A 20,131-nucleotide genomic window follows, 5' to 3' on the forward strand; every position below is an offset into this window, starting at 1 on the left:
GGACCAAGTGGCCAGAGGAGAAACATGGTTCTGGGACTTATACTCCCTCCTACAGGGGTGAGGGGTTCCTTCAAGGCCACGGCCAGGGCTTGTGGGTGACGACGGGACTCTCTGAGTCTAGGGCAGGATCCCGGGGTCTGAATCTCCAGCGGTCCCCACTGTCCACATGCGCCTGTGCCCCGGCCTGGCTTCCTCTCACTTGCTGACCCTGTAAGCATTCTCTATCCTATTGCTGCCACCCTCGCAGGGCTGACTCGAGGTGATCCCATTGTCTGTGTCCAGCCAGCTTCTGCTTTGCCTGAGGATTCCCGCCAGGAAAATAAGGCACCACGGCAGAGATGCACATGACTTTGGGTTTGGTGCGTGTAGGTGTGTTTCTGGGGCGTGTCAGGAAACAGGTTCCTACGACCTTGTCCCAGAGCCTGGGAATGGCCTTCATGTTCATCTAGATCGGCCTCCAACTTTACAGAGAAGGGAACACATGGCCTGGAGACTTGATGTGACCCCTCTCAGGTCACACACGTCAGCAGCAGTGAAGCCACACCAGCCTGAGTTCCGGGTTCTTCTCCTGGGCCACAGGCCCTCCCTGGGCAGCGGCATGGCTGCTGGAGCTGCCTGCAGGACGTGCCCTGGGGGCCCCCTCTCCCCACACTCTAATCCAGTCTGCAGGTCTAGCTTGTTAAGTTTAGGCTTCATCAGTCGGCTGCTCCAGGAGCCTTTCACTTACGAAACTCCCTAGACAGAGCCTGCTCTCCTCCACCTTGGCTGCCTATTCCGTTGGATTTTTTTAATTTGTATTTTTTATCATATAAGTAATGCATGACTACAAATCCCACTGTAAAAAGGTTCAAGCTCTAAAAAAAAAATAAACAGATGAGCCCTCTACCACCCCCCTCCTCCAAGGAAGGGCTGCTCCGGCTCCGTGTCTCCCTTTTGGTTGATTTTGCAGTATAAATCCAGCTTGCTCTATCCTGCCTTACCAGGAAAAAAGAAAGTCCTGGCTCCCAGGAATCCCCTGGTCTCAGCAGACCCTATCTGGGAAGGGGACTGAATGGGGAGAAGGTGTGGGAATTGGTGACGGGGCAGAGCTGAAGGCAGGACACGTGATAAGGAGGGGTATCCTTACCTTTCGGTCATCTTTGAAGACGTCAGCGGTGGCAGTGAAGTGGGGAAAGACCTTCTTACAGTGTGGGCACCCTACACGAGAGGGAGAGAGAATGCCACACATGACGGGGAGGCTGCAGAGCCAGGAGCCCCTCCTGGAAGCTCCAGAGAGGTCCTTCCAGAAGCTGCTCTCCACCCAACAGACTGGGGGGGTTCATCTGACTCCCTCCCTGTGCACACCCCAATGTCAGGGCCCATGCATCAACCCTGCCCCTCAAACCACCATCCTGTGTGTCTGCTGTCGGCATGAGGTGTCCCTGTGCGAGCAGCAGGCCGACTCCTGTCTGGCACCTCCCATCCTATACCCAGACTAAGGTGGACAGCTCCGTCCCACAGAGGGCTGCCCTGATGGCTGGAAGAACCCGGTGCAGAGGGAGCTTTGGGCTCAGAAGAGGTGGGTGTGCGCTCAGGATTCTCTGAGCCTGTTACAAGGCCCCCTCCTCTTGCCCCAGTGACAATGGCAAACCTCTCCATTTCATGACTAAGAAAGTAGGACTGGGAAAGGCCGGCAGGGGGAGAGAGCAGGGGAGGCCCAGGAGCAACCACGTCACTTGAGCTCCAGGGCCGACTTCCACAATCTCAGCAACCAATACCTCATCCCAGACCAAGCCGCCACACCAGGCCCCCGGTCTTCATGCTGTCCTTTGACCCTTCGCTCTACAACGAACCTGAACCTTGGATCCAGGCATGGGGAAGCCAAGGTCAGGCTAAGAGGACGACAAGATGCAGGGAGTCCCTGACACTTCTCAGGGCCTAGGTTCCCGACCCAGGAAGAGGCCCTTCAGAGCAGACGAGGTACCTGTGGCTCCAGAGGCCCTGAGAGGGACCGTGGTTCGCATGCCACCCTGTCTCTTTTGCTCTCTGTGCTCAAACCCGGGGCAGCAACCACTGAGGACAGAGCTTGGGAAGTTGCAGGCCACTCTGGCCCAGACCCACTTTCTCAGCCTTTCCCTCGACATCGGCAGATCAAAACCCAAGCCCACCTCTCCTCTCACCCGTTCCCCAGACATGGAACACGGCTGCCAAGAGAACAGAACTGCTTTCAGGGGAGGATTTCCCTGACTGTGGTAATTTATTCTCATCAAAACACAGGTGAGGGAGGCCAGATGCCCTGTGGGGAGACCTGGCTCCAGCCAAGACCCTGACAAACGGCTAGGCCGGCCCTCCAGCCCTCCCTTGGCCTGGGGAAGCCAAGGCAGTGACAGAATGGCTTTGCTCATCTGCTTTTCCTCTTTTAAAAATAAGATGATAATGATTGGCATTTCAAGGGTTTTGTGAAACCAAATTAAGACTAAGCATCAACTTTAACCTGAAGCCAGCAGTTGAATGGGTTCCTGGAGTGGGCAGGACCGCCCGTACAGCATGGCTGGCAGAACAACCAGTGTGGACGGTGATGGGGAGGGGGCTCCAAGGAATTTCCATCATCTAACCCAGGAGTAGAGAAGAAAGCTAGGCTCGTGATGGGCTATATCAGAAATAAATGTACTTCACACAGTCTAACTCATGGCAGGTACTAAAAGATGTTTTTCGATTGCCTCAGTGGCAATTACAAGAACACTTAACTAATGTGACCTAACAGAGGGACAAAGCGCTCAAATTCAAAAAAATGTCACACCGTGAAGGGTGTAATGTATATGCTGGCTGACAAGGCTCGCCAAAGCACACCCTAGGTCACCGAGAGGCCCCTTGTGAGCGGCACGGATGCCCACTGATAGCATCAGTCTGCCAGAAATAGCTGCCCTCTTCCCCCAAATCTGGATCGCTAATTTTCCTTTCTAACCCCTTTGCTTAAAGTATAAAAGCATAGAAGTATAAAAGCAACTGTCAGCCTAGTGCAAACTCCTGTTAGCATCAATTTAAAGTATTAATCTCAGATTAATGGCCTCCTGTTGCATCTAATTTTCTCGTTATGCAAAAGAAAGCGGACAGTGGATGACTAACCGGAACGGGGGCTGTGTGAGACAGGGCATAAGCAAGTTGCCAAGAGGTGTCAAGCGGGCCAGAGAAGTATGATTTTTTAATTTGGACTCTTCAAAAAAAAAAAGCACTACCTCTGTAGAGCAGGAAACCAAAGGAGTTTCCCAGGGTGAGGAGACAGAAACAAAGACTGAGGACAGGACAGAAAATTCCAGTTTTAGAGACGCAGCCAAGCTGGCCTAACGAGGACAGCCACCATGGCCAGGCCATTCAGAGCGAAGCGGGGCTTGGAACTGGGGAGACCAGTGAAATAGCAAGAGGAAGATCTGGAAGATCTGTGCGGAAACTGGGGAGACGGGAGTGGGGGAAGGTGAGCCAGGGGGAGGGATAAGAAGGTCGGTTTTTGGTTTTTACTTTACATCTACCTTATCAGGTATTTGACCTTTTTGTAGTATTCAGAGTGGTGGTATACAAATAAGTATATATTATGTACTACTATATCTATTATAAATAAGTATATATTATTTCTATTACTTAAAAAATTGTGAAGATTTGTTTGTCTTTGGATGGTTGCCGCCACCCAATACCCTTAACCCACTGATTAACCTGTGTCTGGAGTCTGGAGCAGGCTGAGACAGGAAAGCGCAGTAAGGAGGTGGGAGATTCCAGACCACCAAGCCCTTTGCCGAGAGTTGAGTCACTCGGGGACTCGCAATGCATTTACAGTTATCTCTTGCCTCGGCAGACTGTGGGACCAGAGGCCTGGCAGGGACCACGCTTCCTTCCTTTGTGTACTGGGTCCAGGACACCACCCTGCACACAGCTGGTATTTGACGGCGGTCCTTAGCAGCCCGGCAGAGCAGGAGTCCCCACCCCAGGGTCAGGGGGAAAAAGGGACATTTCCAGGGAGAAGTATTTAGCCCGGGCTTTCTAAAGCCCATCCAGCAGCTGGTCAAGTGCTCCTACTTCTACAGCCAGGTTGTCACTTGCTGCTGAAAAAGTCCAGAATCTCTGAATTGAATCTGTGACCAAAAAAAGGAGCACCAGGCTGCAGGAACAGGTCTGTCACTAACTTGCTTCAAGGCCTTGGGCAGATCACTAATCCAACCTCCTGGGTCTCAGTCCTGCACCCCGGAGTCTCCCCAGAAGGAAGATGTTAACCTCTTAAAATCCCATCTTTCAGGCAAATTTTGAGGGCAGACAAGGACAGTGAGAAACTCTATACGGAACTGAGAAAGCCAAGGTCCCACTCAGGGGTACATGTTAGCCTCCTGAGGGCGGCGTCTAAGGCTGGGCAACGGCAGGGCCGGAGGCAACCCTTTCCAGATGGGGAGCGCCGAGAGACATTATGGATTACTGACACTTGAAAAGTGGGGGCAGGAGGGGAGCAAACAGGAGGGCTGGCTACAACCCAGCAGGTTTATGAGGGGCTTGAGCTGCCTGGCTTCTCCACAGAGCACAGCTTTATTATCCCCACTCCATTAAGCTGAGCTGTAACCTGGGAGAGGGAGAGAAGGGCAACGGAAGAAGAGTGAGAAATTCAAGAGCCCTTCCTTTTAAGTATCAATTAACTTCAAAATGGGAATACACAAAACCTGAGGACACAAACACCAGTGTTAGCAGGCGTGCCACTTCCTCAACTTAAGCTTTGATTACAAGGAATGTGACTGTGCTTTATTGCAGCTTCAAAACCAGTGGCTTCAAAGCCACGTGGGAAGGCCAATTCCAAGTTGCTAAGTTCAAAGGTTTGAAGGTGAAACCAGGATGGAGGAAGCCAAGAGGTGGAAGGAAGTGGCTGGGTGGGAAGCAGGCAGCCTGGAAGATTCCATGAACACGAAGCGACTGAATTATCGTACAGGCGGTCCCTGCCACAAGCAGAAGCAGAGGGCGTTAGGGCTAATGTGAGAAAAGCTCCCCAGATGGAGGGAGAGAGCCCAACAGAGCTGACAGGAGCAGGCTCTGCATGTGGAAGGACCTCAGCCTGGGATGAAACTGGGGAGGCTGACAGCAGAGATGAGCTGACAGTCACCTGCAGATGCCCCGATCCCAGCACGGACCTTGGTTCGGTCTGGCCCACGCCTCGACCTCACCCCTCAGTGAGCATCCCAGCTACTTACAAGGGGCATAAAACATGACCAAGGTGTGTTTCTTCTTCTTCAGCGTCTCCCGGAAGTTGTCCCCCATCAGGTGCAACACGCTGGTCTGCTGCTCTTCCCAGGTGGGCTCTGGGGGTAGGGGGGCCTCGGGACTGCAGGAGGCCGGGGGTGGAGGGGACACAGGCATGAGGAGAGGCTCACGTATAGGCAAGTCCTTCCACCCCTACCTCCATCACCACCATGCAGGGGAGCAAGAGAGAAATCACTTTGCATCCTTTTTAAAATTTAAAATGTCAGTTAAACATGAAAAATATCTGTACCATCAGCAAGATATCTGATTCCCTCTGAAGAGCCTAGTAAGAGCCATGTTAGGGCAGGGCAGACTCTCCAGGTATGGGCTGTTATCTCCTTGCTGCGGGTATAGAAGCTCCTCTGCAGGGCTCCTCTCCCCCCTCCTCTTGTTTCTTCTGAGACCCTGAAGGGCCCTCCATTGTTCTCTGTTCCTGAGCCTTTGTTCTGGTGGAGAGAGCATAGGCCAAGGAGTGTAGGGAGTCCTGGGTTCAAATCCAGATTACTTATCAACTGTGTGACCGTAGGTAACTTACTAAACTCCTCTGAGCTTTCATTTTTGTTGTTGTTATTGTTAAATGGGCACAACGATACCTACTTTCTGGGATCTTTTATATAGAGCAGAGAACATATGTAAAGCACCTAGTGAGACAGACAACTAACAGTTGCCAAGAGCCTATATGCTCTAATAAATGACAGGTGTTCAGTAAGTGTTCATAATTTTTCATTCTCTTTCTGTGCACTGGTTCCCTCCACTCTGCCTCACAGAAGTATAGCTCTCCAGGGTCTTTTAAGAGCCTTTGTTGCCCTTGCCCCCTTCCCCACAACCGCACCTTTCTCTCCCTTCTCTGAGGGCATCTGGGTGACAGCTCACTCAGCCCCCTCACAGGAGGGGGAGGTGCAAAGAACTGCATGTTCCGAAGTCCTTGGGTGAGCTGGAGGGTCCTTGAGCCAATAATTGCAAGGATACTCAGGTTCTCTGGGCTTTTGCACGCTGTTACAGGATGAACTGTGTCCACTCCCCCAGATTCATATGTTCAAGTCCTAACCCCTAGCATCTCAGAATGGGACTGTGTTTGGAGATAGGGTCTGTAAAGAGGTAATCAAGTTAAAATGAGGTCACTGAGGTGGGCCTTAATCCAAACTTACTGGTGTTAAGAACGGAGATGAGGACACAGACACAGAGGGAAGACACAGGAAGAAGATGGCCAAAGAGAGAGGTTTCAGAAAAAACTAACCCTGGAGACACTGGGTCTTGAACTTCTGGTCTCCAGAATAGTGAGAAAAAAAGCTCCTGCCGTTAAGCCACCCAGTCTGTGCTACTTGTTGTGACAGCCCTAGCACACTAATAAGCAGCCTGCAGGAGCTCTGTGACTTCTGTACTCTCCACCCCAGAACACCGCCTGCAGCACCATGGGCACCACTGCGGGCCCTGAGCACCGCCTGCAGGCCTGGGTCCAAGTGAGTCCAGCTCTCAAAGTGAGGAGCGAGTGTTCCCATCATTCGTTCACAGGGGGTGGAATGAAGTGCATATGATGAAACCTGGAGCCAAGACACTGGGAGGAGGGGGAGGGGTCCTCTAAAATAAGAAACACAAGGCTTAGAAGCCGATGAAATTGCATCCAGAAAGGCTACCTGCTGGAGGAGGACACCTGGTGAGCGCCCTGGCAGTGGTTTTAGGATCGGGGAAGTCCATCAGTCTTGACTCCTGTGGCCCCGAGCCAAGGACAGCAGCGCCCAAGGTTTCGTTCTCCTCCTCAAGGCTGCCTCTGGTGGCCAACAGCCAGGAGTCAAGATACACTATCAAGACCATCAGACTTACTTTTGCATCCACTCAATGAAGTTCTTCTTCGTTCTGAGCAGGGGCACTGCATCTTTCTCCCCGTTCTTAAAATACTTCAGCGTAGGAAACTCGGAGATGTGGAATCTTTCTGCCAGGGCCTTGTTGACAGTGGCATCAACAGCTGCAAGGACACCAGAGCTCTGGGACGGGGGAGAGGCCAACCATGCACAACAACCTCAGACACAGTGCTGGCAGAGCAGATGAGCCCAGACAGCCCCCGACCCACCAGGACCTGCTGCAACTTCACTGGGGGGGCGGGGGGGGGGCGGGGGGGGTGGCTGACCCTTGGGCTCACGCATCCCAAGGAATGATGGAACACTGGCATGCCCACCATTCCTCAGTGAGTGCAAAGACGAGGCTTTTCGATCTGCCCCTCCCAAGCAGGCTGGGTAGACTGTGGCTGTTTCCAAGAGCCAGGTCCCAGAGAAAAGAGGGAGAACCTTAGGGCTTCACTCCCAGAGCCACGGCCTGACGGAGGATATGTGGACAGCCATGGGAATGTGACTCCATTCTCTCTGCACCCTTCCATCCCTGGGAGGGGCCCCACCCACCTGCCTTAAGGCATGTCTGCTCAAGGACATGGAGGTCCTACAGACCCCCAGGGACTGGGAGAGCTGCTGCAGAGCTGCAGGGAGGTCATTGTAATGACTCCTGTCACTGATTCTGTAGCCAGAATGGTGGGGGGAGGTTAAAGAAAGGATGCTTACGTCTGCTGCCCTGTGGAGGACTTCGGCTGCACTCTCAAACTCTGGCTTCATTTTCTTACAGTGTCCACACCCTGTGGGGACAAAAATCAAGAGAGACCATTCCCATGGCATGGAGGCTCTTGTCTCCTCCTGCCACTTCTGCACAGCAGCTTGGCCCTATTCCCAAGGCAGGTACCTGGGAGAAAAGAAGAACGAGCACCAGTTCAGACAAAGAAATCTCTGGCCTAACCCACTGCGGGAAGTCCAGCCCCACTGAACCACCTATTTCTCTTCTACTCATAAAACACTTCTCATTCTTCTATTTCTATGGCATTTAATTCTGTACTGCCTTGAGACTGTCATATAGCTGTCTTCTGATATTTAGGAGCAGCCAGGGCATCTTTTTAAAACATAAATCAGATAAAAATTCCCCTGGTTAAATCCTTCCTATGGCAGATACATCAAAATCCAAACTCCTCCCACTGGCCACAAGCCCCACACCAACTGACCCCCAATCTCGACCCCCTCCTGGTCTCTACTCTGCAGCCCGTGGCCCTCTTCCTGTTCGTCTATCATACCAAACTCATTTCCACTTCAGGGCTCTTAACACTGTTCTGGAACCCAATTTTCCCCCAGGTCCCAACATGACTCTCCCCTTCATTTCAATCACACTTCAGCACAAATTTCACCTCTATAGAGAAATTCCACGGCCACATAATCCTAGAGAGCCTCACTCCATCACGGTCTCTTCCAATATCCTATTTATTTTCTCAAGTGAACTCTGAACAGCTGGAATACCTTCCTTGTTCTTGGTCCATCCCCCAATTGGACCGTAAGCTCTGGACAGGCTTAGCTGTCTAGCTCACCACTACGTCCCTGGTACTGAGGATGGTGTTCCATATAGTTTGAATGAATTAACCACATGGCTATATTGTTCAGGTTTACACCTGTGATCAAAAGGTATAACTGGACTAAATACTTTTGGAGCAAGTTGCGCCTTCCACCCAAATAGTTGCTACTTTGACTGAACACCTCTATTTAATATAACTGGCTGCCAATGCAGTTACCGTGCATCTACTGCTCCTCTGCACCACCATTCATACAATTTCCCTGCTCTTTACTCGGTCTGAAAAGCATCTTTAGAAATCTCCAACACCCATGAATGTTGGTCTAAAGTTTCCAGACATACCCTAGGGTTCTCTTGAACTGTTACAGTTTTTGCTTCTAGCATAAATTCCCTCTGTTCCCTGAACCAAATACTAAGGCTAAGCAACATCTTCTGTAAACAGAGTTTATGATGAGGAGACTGGCCAGACCCCGAGGGGCAGAAAGATCTGGCCGATCAAATATCTTCTTCGCTGGTGCCTGCCTGTTCTGGGAGCCATGGGTCCTGGTCAGTGCCAGCCTTGACCCCAGCTCCAGCTTCCTGGGCTTGGCCTTCAGGACACTCTGGCTGCGGGATGGCCAGAGGAGGAGGGTTGTACTTGGGAGTAGGCCTCCAGGCCGCTTGGTTTGTGTCCTGATTGTGATTTGATAGGCCATTAAGTTTTAGTGCCAAACTTCTTTGTTGGGCTTTTATCATCTGTGTAAGTGCACTTACACTGATTTTCATGATCTGGCACAGAGGCTACGCATGAACTCTTCAATCACACTCTTTTCTGGCTGTAGGAAGGTTGGCCTCCCATCAACCCCAAGCCTCCGGATTCTTCTGGCCTCCATTATCTTCAATTACACTTATAATTTTATTATAAACCTGCTATGGAGACTTTCCTGGATCTTGGAACCAGAGCTTTCTAGGGGTCCACATTAATTTGGAAAGCTCTCTGGTACCTGGGACTCTAGAGGAGCCTGGATTTTCCTATCTACATTCCTGCCGCCATGCCCAGACCTTGGCTTGGGGCATGCCAAGGAGGTGGGGCTCCTGCAGATGCCAGCAGAAACCCCGATGTCTTAATGCCATGACTGCCCTGCCCCAGACACCTCAGAGACTTTTTGAGGCTTCCAGGTGTACAAGAGGGAACCCCCCCAAAACAGAATTATCTTCTGGAGGGCGGGCCCCTTGTAGTACAGGTTTCCCCACTACGTGAGTGTTCTAGGAGCCCATCTGTATCAGTGCACCAGCTGGTGGTGTTGGGAGAAGCTGTATTCAGCTTCAGTGAATTTTTTTTTGAGGAATCAGCGTGTTTGTCCATTTCTTGATGGGTGACTTATGAGCACACCTGCCCATACCACATGGATTGTTCCAAAAAAGGCACGACTCCCATGCCCCTACCCTCCCTATTCACCCAATCTCACCCCGAGGGACTTTATTTTTGTTTGTTTCCCCAGATGAAGAAAGTCCTCAAAGGGAAACGTTTTGCCAATGTGGAAGAGGTGAAAGAAAAAATGGCAGAAGCACTAAAAGGCAAGAAAATTGACGAGTTCAAAAACTGTTTTGAGCAGCAGAGAAAATGTCTCATTAGGTATATGCATCACATGGAGAGTACTTTGAAGGTGACTGAAGTTTAAACAGATAAGAATCAATACATAATGTTTTATAAATAAATTTTGGGTTTTTGGGGGTCTCCCCTCGCATATACACCAAAGCTGGTTTGTAGAAACTCAGACACCCTGGAGCAAACTCTCACAGTGACAGATGCTTCCATCCGTTACACAGCCCTCTTTTTGTGCAAAGAAAGTTTTGGGCTTTTTTATTCCTTTATGTTTGTGTAAAATGTGAATAACAAGCTTTAAAAATTTTTCTTCCAGGCTTCTATCCTAAGGAAATAATCTGACATGTAGACAAATATTTATGTATGAGAATGCTCTGTGCAGCATGATTTACAATGGGGAAATAGGGTAAACAACTCAACCTTCAACATTGCAATCCTGGAAATGTATGGTGCCATTATACAATGGAATATTATGTGACCTTAAAAAGCATGTACAAGAAAGCATTTTTAATACCACTAGGAAAATATGTATAAGATAATGTTAAGAAAAATGAAAAAAAGAAAAAGATGCACAGAAAAAGGGACTTAAAGAAGTAAAATAAATCCCTTCCTTCCACCTGGTCCAACAAGCAAATGAAAAATTCAGATGAATTAAAGAATGAAATATAAAACCAAAAATATCATAATGAAATACAGCGCGCTATTTTCACATCTTAGCGGGGGGCGGTCCCAAGCAGCCCAGGAGCCCGGCGCGGGGATGCGGAAGGCTCAGGGGTGAGGCCGTGGCCCCTCATCTGCCTGGCTTCCGCCCTGGATCTCCTTTTTGGGCTGTGTGGTCTTTGGCAAGTTTCTTGATCTCTTTGTGCCTCCCCTTCCTAACTTGTAAAATGGGGAAAATCTTCATGTACACTTCCCGGGTTTTGTTGTGAAGATTAAATGAGCTAATATATGGAAAACGCTTAAAACAAAGCCTGATCCATAGTGAGTACTCAAAAAATATAATAGCTATTATTTAACTACTAAAAATGTAAAGCTTTTGTACAATGAAAGGCACCAAAAAGAAAGTTAAATCAAGCAACAGATTAACAGAGAACATCTGCAACATGGATAAGATAAAAGATTACTATCTATAACCAGAGTTCTAGGTCAAGAAGAAAAAAAAGCCAAACTACGCAGCAGAAAAATGGGCGAAGAGTATGGACTTCGGAATAAGGAAAGGAGGAAAGCCGGTTATCAGAAGGAAAGATACCTGACCTTCCTGGGGGCCAGAGGGCCGCGGCCAGGCAGCCCTTTTGCCCAGGCCAGCAGGAACAGAAAAGGCTGACAGTGTCCATGGCTGGCAAAGAGGCAGGCTCTGCCATACCCTGTTAGGTGTGGCAACACCTTCCTGGAGGGCGAGGTGGCAGGATCTATCGAAGCTCAGGCACACTGACCCCACGGCCCAGCAACTTCACTTTCAGAAGTTAGTCATAAATATTTAGACATGGCCCCAAATACATATATTTATACATGTTCATTGCAGTGTCTGAACTGTGAAAGACTGGAGACAAATGTCTATCATCGGGGGAATGATTTATTGTACAATTTATAGCATCTCTAAATTATAAAATACTATTCAGTGTTTGAAAAGACTGAGGGAGATTTATATGCCAACACCTACATTTACATGAAAACATCTTCAAAACCTGCTGATAAGTGAAAAAAAGCATATCACATAAAAAACGGACAGGGAATGATCGTATCTATATAAAAAAATAAAATAAAATAAAACCCCCGTTATTTAGGTGGAAGCACAGAGGAGGGATGTACCAACTCTTGACTGTGGTCAGCCCCGGGAAGGAAGGTGGGCTGGGGGACACATGTTCTCATGTGTCCCCTGAACCTTGCACTACCAATGACATAATGTTAAGATTATTAAGTTATTTATGCGATTAAAAGATAAAAGGGATTGCATGAAGGAGTTCTATGGCATGAAAGCTATACAAATCTGCACACAGGTCAGAAAAGTCAGTTTAACTGGATGTTAATTTAATAAATAAAAGTTAAAAACAAGGGAGAAATTCGTAAAAGAAGAAACTAGTGAGAATGATGTCAAAGAAACCAGTGAGAATGATGTCAAAAGTGAAAAGTGGTTCCCTCTGCATCATGGGATTACAGGTTATTTTTTCCTTAATCATTTATGTTTCTCTATACCTTCTAGATTTTCTATAAAGATCACACATTACTTTGAGAATAAGACTCCAATACTGAAAGTCTAGACTTTGGCAGGACTTGTCAACCCAATGGACAGCCCAGCTTCTGGAACACGGGCCAGGCACAGCACAGACCTGCTGCCAGCGGGTTGTGGCAAAGATAACACCTCGCGGGGGCCTGTTGCCGAGGAAAGGGGGCGGACAAGGGCAGGGCTGCAGGCACCGGGGCTCCGGCGAGGGGGTGGCACAGGTGCTCTGGTTCCCCGGCAGCTATTTTCTTGGATTCCCTGCCGGCCCCTCAGCACCCGAATGGGAGACAAGCTGCTCCTCAGTGACACCCTTCCTGGGAAATCTCGCTTTGTTCCTTTCACCACCCCCATGCTGGGAGGCTCACTCAGGTTGCCCTATGGCATTGAGTCCTTCCCTGGCTGGACGTAGGGCTGGAGTGACATGGACAGGGAGGAGCAGCTGGAGGTCACTGCAGCACAACAGAAGAGGACAAGTGACAACATATAATCTGATTTTTCATTCGGAAAGCTGCAGAAAGGCGTGAAAGGCACCGAGAGGAGGCAGGAAGTGTCCTGCTGCCACGCCCTTTCCAGGCGCCATCTTTGTCCTGTGCAGCCAGGGCTGCAGCCTCCCACACCCACTCAGGCACCCGCCCTGAGGTGGATGCAGAAGGACGTGCTGAGCACAGAGAGGCTGCCGCCAAAGCTGGGGCCCAGCTCAGTGCACATGCCCCTCTCTGAGCTTGCTCATGCACGCAGACTGTCCCCCTCAGGAGGGAGGGGTCCACGGGGCAAATCTGCTTTAAATTTCAGTTCCCCCTGCTCCCCCGTGTGACCTGGGGCAGGACTGGGGCTGACATCTGTGGAGGGCCCCAGCTCTGTGGCTGAGCCGATGCTTATTTGCTCAATGCCAACTCAGATGTCAGATGTAGAGGCTGCTGAAGAATCTGGGTGGGTTTCTACAACTCCAGCTGGGAGAGAACAGAAGGTAGATGAGGGGAGAGGCTGAGGGCGGAAATAAGTGGCAGGAAATCTGGGAGAGAGAATGAAGAAGCAGGCGGCCAGTGGGGTGTTTGATAATTATAACAGTCAGGGCCCGCGACCTTTCCTGCCAAGAACCTAGGGGTGTGGCTCCGCCAGCATCCACAACCACAAAGGTTCTGGGCAGAGGACCCAGCGACTTGTCCTGGAACCTGCAGGTGCCAGGGAGCACTACACCACCCCCCCCGCCCCCGGCGCGCCAAGCGTAGGCACAGGTCAGGAGGAAAGCTGAAGACCCCGTCTGTTCTGGCCTTTCAGAGCCAGACCAGGAAAGAAACAAACAGGAAGCACTTACCCTGTGCATAAAAACAACCCTGCAGAGAGAGACCATGGCTCTTCTGGGAGTCAGTGTCAGCAACAATGTTAATTTTCTTCTCTATACTTTCCTATATTAACCCTTGATAAAACGTACATGCATTCCTTTTTAATTAGCAAAAATTAATACACCGTAAAAATAATACAGCCTTTTGGTTTCAGCCCCACTATTTTAGTCCATTGGAATGCTTTAAAATGTTGGTGCAAACTGTTTGATATTTTCTCTGGCCATCCTTTTACAACTCTAACCCTCCCAGATTTGAAAGTATGTCTTGCTTTTTATAGTTATAACAAAATTGCTGATTAAAAAAAAAAAAAGGAGCACCTTCTCGGCAGAACCAGCCCAGACTCCCAGTAAGAGCATCAAGGGGACGCCCCCTCACAGTGGCCCATCCCGCCACGCTCTCCCCATCCTAGTCAGAAAGCTGCACCTCACTTTTGATAAAAGAAAAACATGCCAATTCATCAGCCTAGTCATCCTATCCCAAGAAACAAACCAAGGTCCTGACCAGTGTGGCTCAGTTCAACTCCTAATTGGGGCACATGCCTGGGGTGAGGGCTCAGCCCCTGGTCAGGGTGTGTGGAAGAGGCAATCAATTGATGTTTCTCTCTCACATCCATGTTCCTCTCTTTCTCTTTCTCCCTCCCTTCCCCCTCTCTAAAAATAAATACATAAAAAATATTAAAAAAATAAAAAACACCAACATTTGGCAATCCTTAGTATAAGGATCTATGGTCGTCTATGTTGACAGAGCCCAGCTTGTTCTTCCAAGTCTCCAAAATGGTTCGTTTCTATACCACCCCTATTTGGTCTAGGATTGACATCTGTAATATTGTGATTTCCAGAATTCACCTCTTCTACACTTGGAAAACCTGCAGAGTCTCTAGCCTCCTGACATTTGTCCTTTCTTCTCAGTCCCTCAAACACCTCAAAAGTGGTTTCCTGATCACCACGGGTTCTCTCAAGCAGCTGGCATGATATATAGCTAGGCAGCTGGGAGCTCTCTGCTTTTAGTTCATCCTCCTGGGCTCCGAATTCTCTCTAAACCAGGCGCACTCATCCTTTCCCAGGTGGCAGACCTTGTTCCTAGATAAGGAAAAAGGATGCGTGGAGAGATTATTTGATGCACAGCCACTCCCATCTGATGAGAACTTTAACAGGCAGTTCACCAGGAAGCTTCACCTCATGCTTTTGCCCTGAGCCCTCTCACTCTGCTGGTCCCACAGGTGTACACATGCACAGAGCCAGAGGGGGCTGGCGGACACCTCATCGAAGAATGCAGGGTCCCTAACAGGCAGACACCCACCAAGAGGAGCCTCTAACAGCTCCATTCGCTAAGTTTGAAATCAGAGCCCCTCAGCAGAGCTCTACACAAGGCAGGGTATTATTCATAATATTCATTAATAATGACTGATGGGGAAAACAAAAGCTGCCATCTGGTTTCTAGTTCTCATTCTCTGATTTCTAATTTAGCTCTAGAACAACCTCATTTGTTCATTTTTCTCATTCATTAAGCCCTTACTCTGTCCTATGCCCATGGGTGACTGGGGCTGGGGGCAGAAGTAATGAGTGACCTCCTTTTGGTTCAGGGAGGGAAAAGAATGCATTATGAGGGGAAAGGAGGGACCCTAAAGTCAGGCTCCTGGCACCACCGCCTTACATGCATCAGCTACTACAATGGATTGTTCTCAACCTACGACTACAAAAAAGAACAGACAAGTCTAGTTTGCAACCAGCGTTGTTAAGAAAGCGCTTAACAAATGATTATTAAACGATTCCAATCTATCTGGTACATACTTTTGGATAATTTACAACAGTGGCCCCGAAACTTTTTGGCACCAGGGACTGGTTTTGTAGAAGACAATCTTTCCATGGACTGGAGTGGGGGTGGGGTAGACAAATGGCTGTATAACCTGCCCCCAGATGCAGCTTAATTGTCACTTGCCACTTACTGATAGGGTTCTGATATGAGTCTGTAAGCAACTGACTTATTATGGTCTCTGTACAGCCTCTCTGCTAATGATAATCTGTATTTGCAGCCGCTCCCCAGCGCTAGTATCACCACTGCTGCAGCTCCACCTCAGGTCATCAGGCATGAGATTCTCATAAGGAGCGTGCAACCCAGATCCCTCGCATGGGCAGTTCACAGTAGGGTTAGCACTCCTATGAGAATCTAATACGGCTGCTGATCTGACAGGAGGCAGAGCTCAGGTGGTAGTGCGAGCAATGGGGAGCGACTGTAAATACAGATGAAGCTTTGCTTGCTTGCTCGCTGCTCACCTCCTTCTGTGTGGCCTGGTTCCTAACAGGCCATGAGCCAGTACCAGTCTGTGGCCCAGGAGTTGGGGACCCCTGATTTACAGGATTCATCAAAGGGCACATCTACTCTTCACATTGCGATGCATAAACCACAAACCACTGCTCAAACCACTCGGCACTCTTCCCAGAGTCAGGTGGGCTTTCTTGACGCACACCAGAACGACCGAACACAGGGGTGAAGTTCCCAGGGGGATCTGAAAACAGCCAGCCTGCATCTGCCTTTCCTGCAGGGATAAGGATGCAGGCAGGGTGATTTTAGCTCTAGATTCAACATAACTTCCTGCAAGACCTGCTTCCATCAGCAACTCTTGAGACGGCTGGGAGAGCACTGCAGTGGTGCCTGGCGGGCAGTGTTCCAAGCACCTCCAACCACAGGGTTGCCCTCACTGAGGCCACGGCGGGACTGGGGGTGACCTGCTCCTAAGGCTCTGCCATTGCTCTTAATCAGGAGGAGTTTCAAAACTTGGTTTTCGTTTGTTCGCTTGGTCAATTTTCTAGAAATCCAGAAGGAAAATGGCCAAAGGGAATACTTTTCCTTTGGGTTCTCTTAAGAATTTGGCACTTTTAAGAATAAAGGAGCCAGGGAAATCCCCAGTGGTATTCTGTTTATGAACAATTCCCACCTACCCACACCCATGTGATGCTGCGGGGAGGGGAGGGTGGGAAGACCAGGATCAGCATATAGGACTCATAAAACAGGGAACAATTGGTGCTAGTTCTTTGCACATCAGTCTCCACATCTGTAAAATGGAGTTAATCATATTTGCTCTGTGGCATCATGATGAAAGGACATGACCCTGCAAGAAGCCACTTTATCACTCTAAGGTGATGCACAACTGTTAGCATAAGGATCCCTATAACTAAGATGATAATAATGCATTGTTGTAACAGGGACTATAGAGGATATTCTCATTAAACCTGGCTTGGGGAAGGAAGCAGCTTAGGACAGCCATTGAGAGTCACTGTGCGTAACTACAGCGATTTGGCTTGCTTCATAATTGTGTTAAGTGCTGTGTCTTGCACGCGGGGAGCCAGGGAGATGGGAGTGACTTTGACTCCCGCTGCAGCCATGATGGAGGGCTTGCCTCACCTGCATGAGAGCAGGAAGGAGGTTCCTCCGCGTCAAAGGGCCATGCCCCCCAGACTAACAATGGCAGCCAGAGAACGGGCAGATGTAGTCGATTGTGGGAGGTGTCGGAAAAGGGGTCACAGAGGAGGTGCTGGGAGTCAAACTAGGTGTGGGAGCCATTCTCTCTCTCTCTCTGCCACGTGGCATAGAAAGGAAAAGAAAAGTAGGACGTAGGAACCGTGTGGAGCTCTCTTAAATCATGCAGCTGAAGAAGGCGAAGCGCTCTTGGCCACGAGGGGAGTAGCAGTGAGGGAAGAGACGTGCTGTCTGTGGTGAGGGACTTTGGCCATGCATTTTGAAGGAGAGCGTGAGAAGGCAGAGTAAACGCTGTGGCTGACTCCGGAGCTGCAGTGTACTTCCTTGCAAGCTCCTGTCCTGCTCCACCTGCATTTTACCTGGACTACTAAGACCTGTGCCTTTGCTGGGTTTCACCATGATCCAGAGCGACATGGCGCATGCCTTTCTGAACCATTACCTGGAGGCTGATGGCAACGTATTCCAGACCCTGCACAGATGAGGTCATGGGAAACTTCTGGGGATGCTTCTGGCTGGTAGCCTGGCGTGGAGCATGGTAAGTGCTGGGTCTCATGGGAAAGGAGGGCTCCGAGCTGAGGTGCTCTGAGTCCCCCCAAGGTTGGAATGTTGTAAATAAAGACCTGCTCCTTCCAGCATTAATTATTGGGTCATTCACTGAGGCAGCACATGGACAGGCCCCGGTCAGCTCGCTTGCAGTTTTGCTGGGCTCTGTAACACTGTCACTGAATATGCCATTATGGACTAGATGATTATGACCCTGATCTGTAGTTATTTTTGGCTTTTTATCCTCCTCCACAATCTCTTACTCGCCATCACTGGGCCAAAGGGCTGGCGAGAAGCTACCAAGAAAGAGAACCCCCCCCACGCACCCTGTTCCAGGGTGCTGAGGACCCCCCTTCTTCACCCACTGGGATGGGCCCGCCCTCTCCCAGGAGGTCTCTGTCCCAGGCTGCCATCCTCTTGCTCTCACACCACTGTTGCTCACCTTACAAGAGGAGCCTCCTCCCTCAGAAATGAGTTACAAGCGATTTCCATTCTCCATGGGAATGGGGAGGACACTGGCCTAGAAAAATCCGGAGCTACGGGCCTTTCAGCTGCATTACACACACATTGTACAGCTTCACCCATTTTCCTCCTTTGACCCAGTGTGGCTGCTTCAGGCTGTGACACACTTGAGTGAAGCAGAAGGAAGGCATTCTAGACGCTGGGGGATCTGAGGCTCCAGCCCTGGCCTCCCTGTGCCCTCCCAGCTGCTAGGCAACATACAGGGCCTCTCGGGGCCTCAGTTTCCCCACCTGTAAGATGAGGGGTGATTACTGTTCTAGGCAATATCTGAGGGTTCTTCTGGTCCTAATTCCTCCAATTTCGGGAAATCCACGTGCATTTCCTGACCCACGCTGACTTGGAGGAAGCAGCTCAGGCCTGCCAGGTTGAGCTGAGGGACACATGCGGCCTGACTGGGACTTGTGTGCTCTTCTGATGGTGATGCGGGGTGAGCTGTGTGCCCCGGGAACCCGTGAAGGCAGGAACCTCGCCTAGCACCAGAGCATCCCTGGCACCGAGGAGGCATTTGACAAGCAGGTGCTCACTGGACTCACGTCCCAGAGCAGCGCTCTCCTACGCTGAGGGAGGGAAGAATGTGGTGGGGAGGAGCAAAGCTCCACTCACATGGGGCGTGGAACATGACGAGGACAGAGGAGTGTTCCTTCACAAACTGGTCAAAGTCTTCATCGGTCAGGTGATAAACGGAGCCGCCCTCATCTGCCCAGGGAGTCTCAGGGACCTGGGGCTGTGGCGGCTGCGGACTGGAAGACCAAAAACAGGCAGAGCTCAGAGCAAGCCCTGGGGCCTGAGCAGCCCTTACAAAATCCAGCCCCCAGCACAAAGCCCCCACTGGCTCGGCTCGGCTTGGCTGGCTGCAGGGGCTCACCAGGAATTCCCCTGGTGAAGGGGCAGAGAGGTGGTCTGGCCCTGCCCACCTCCACTGTCCCCTCAAAGCCTCACAGAAGTGCTTAGCTGATACCCCATCACAAACAGCAGTGTTAGCTATAGCTTTCTAGGCAGCTCAGGAAATCTCACTGCCTCCCGGAATCTGGAGGTTTGTAAATTTCTCAAGCTCTTTCAGACTTTCGGCAAACTGGCAAGAATAAATAGAACAGCAAAGAGCGTGACCTTTGGAAAGCTCACTATTGTGTTCAGTAGTGCCCCACAGGCAGGGAGGGGCTGGGAGAGGGACCACTACAGGGGAGAAGGTTTACGCCTTGGGGTGAAGAGGAAAGCGAAAGGCCAGGTGTCTCAGACCAAATCTGGGCTGGGAAGGGAAAGGGAGGCTGCCACAAGGGTGACCAGCATGGGAGGAAGGCATCATAAGGAAGAGTGAGGCCAAGGGAACAAGGCTGGGGATACCCTAAGTATGACTATGCCTGTTATATCACAACTTCTTCCTAGAGACCAGGAACAAGGTTATCGAGTTCTCCCCGAGGCAGAGTGCTGCAGCAGAAAGAGCCCCTGGGGTCAGTCCAAATTCCAACTCCACCAGCACTGGCAGCAAAACCTTGGGAAGCTGCCCAGCCTCCCTGGAGCCCTCGGCCTAGGGAAGCTGTGCGCTGGTATCTACGTCACGAGCGGGCTCAGCGCAGAGGCTCTAGGGTGCCCTCTATGGCTCCAAAGTTGAAGACAAGACTGCTGCTGACACAAATTCTCTGATGCTTCACTGCCACAAGCACCTTAACTGCTGCTTTGAAAAAACCTTTTAGGATGACAAATGTGAAAAGACAACCATTGTTTCTGCCTCTGAGAGCCTAAAGTGGAAAAGTGTCAAGTTCCAGCAGCCAGGGCTGAGAATTTATGAAACTAATGTGGTCAACGCAGTGGAACCGCAAC

General features: G+C 50.2%; 1 protein-coding gene across 1 annotated transcript in view; it reads right to left on the reverse strand.

Annotated features, from left to right (window-relative positions):
• PDIA5 (protein disulfide isomerase family A member 5) overlaps nt 1-20,131 on the reverse strand; it is a 91,289-nt gene that overhangs the window by 6,044 nt on the left and 65,114 nt on the right. Inside the window, exons 11-15 of the mRNA XM_054575206.1 lie at nt 18,917-19,053; nt 7,797-7,867; nt 7,069-7,229; nt 5,199-5,329; nt 1,127-1,197 (exon numbers count right to left, since the gene is read on the reverse strand). Coding sequence (XP_054431181.1) covers nt 1,127-1,197; nt 5,199-5,329; nt 7,069-7,229; nt 7,797-7,867; nt 18,917-19,053 — 571 coding nt within the window. The remainder of the gene's footprint in view (nt 1-1,126; nt 1,198-5,198; nt 5,330-7,068; nt 7,230-7,796; nt 7,868-18,916; nt 19,054-20,131) is intronic.

This window comes from Pteronotus mesoamericanus, unplaced genomic scaffold (assembly GCF_021234165.1).
Source record: "Pteronotus mesoamericanus isolate MK-2021 breed Mesoamerican mustached bat unplaced genomic scaffold, CSHL_Meso_final contig_27, whole genome shotgun sequence".
In the NCBI taxonomy this organism is placed as follows: domain Eukaryota; kingdom Metazoa; phylum Chordata; class Mammalia; order Chiroptera; family Mormoopidae; genus Pteronotus; species Pteronotus mesoamericanus.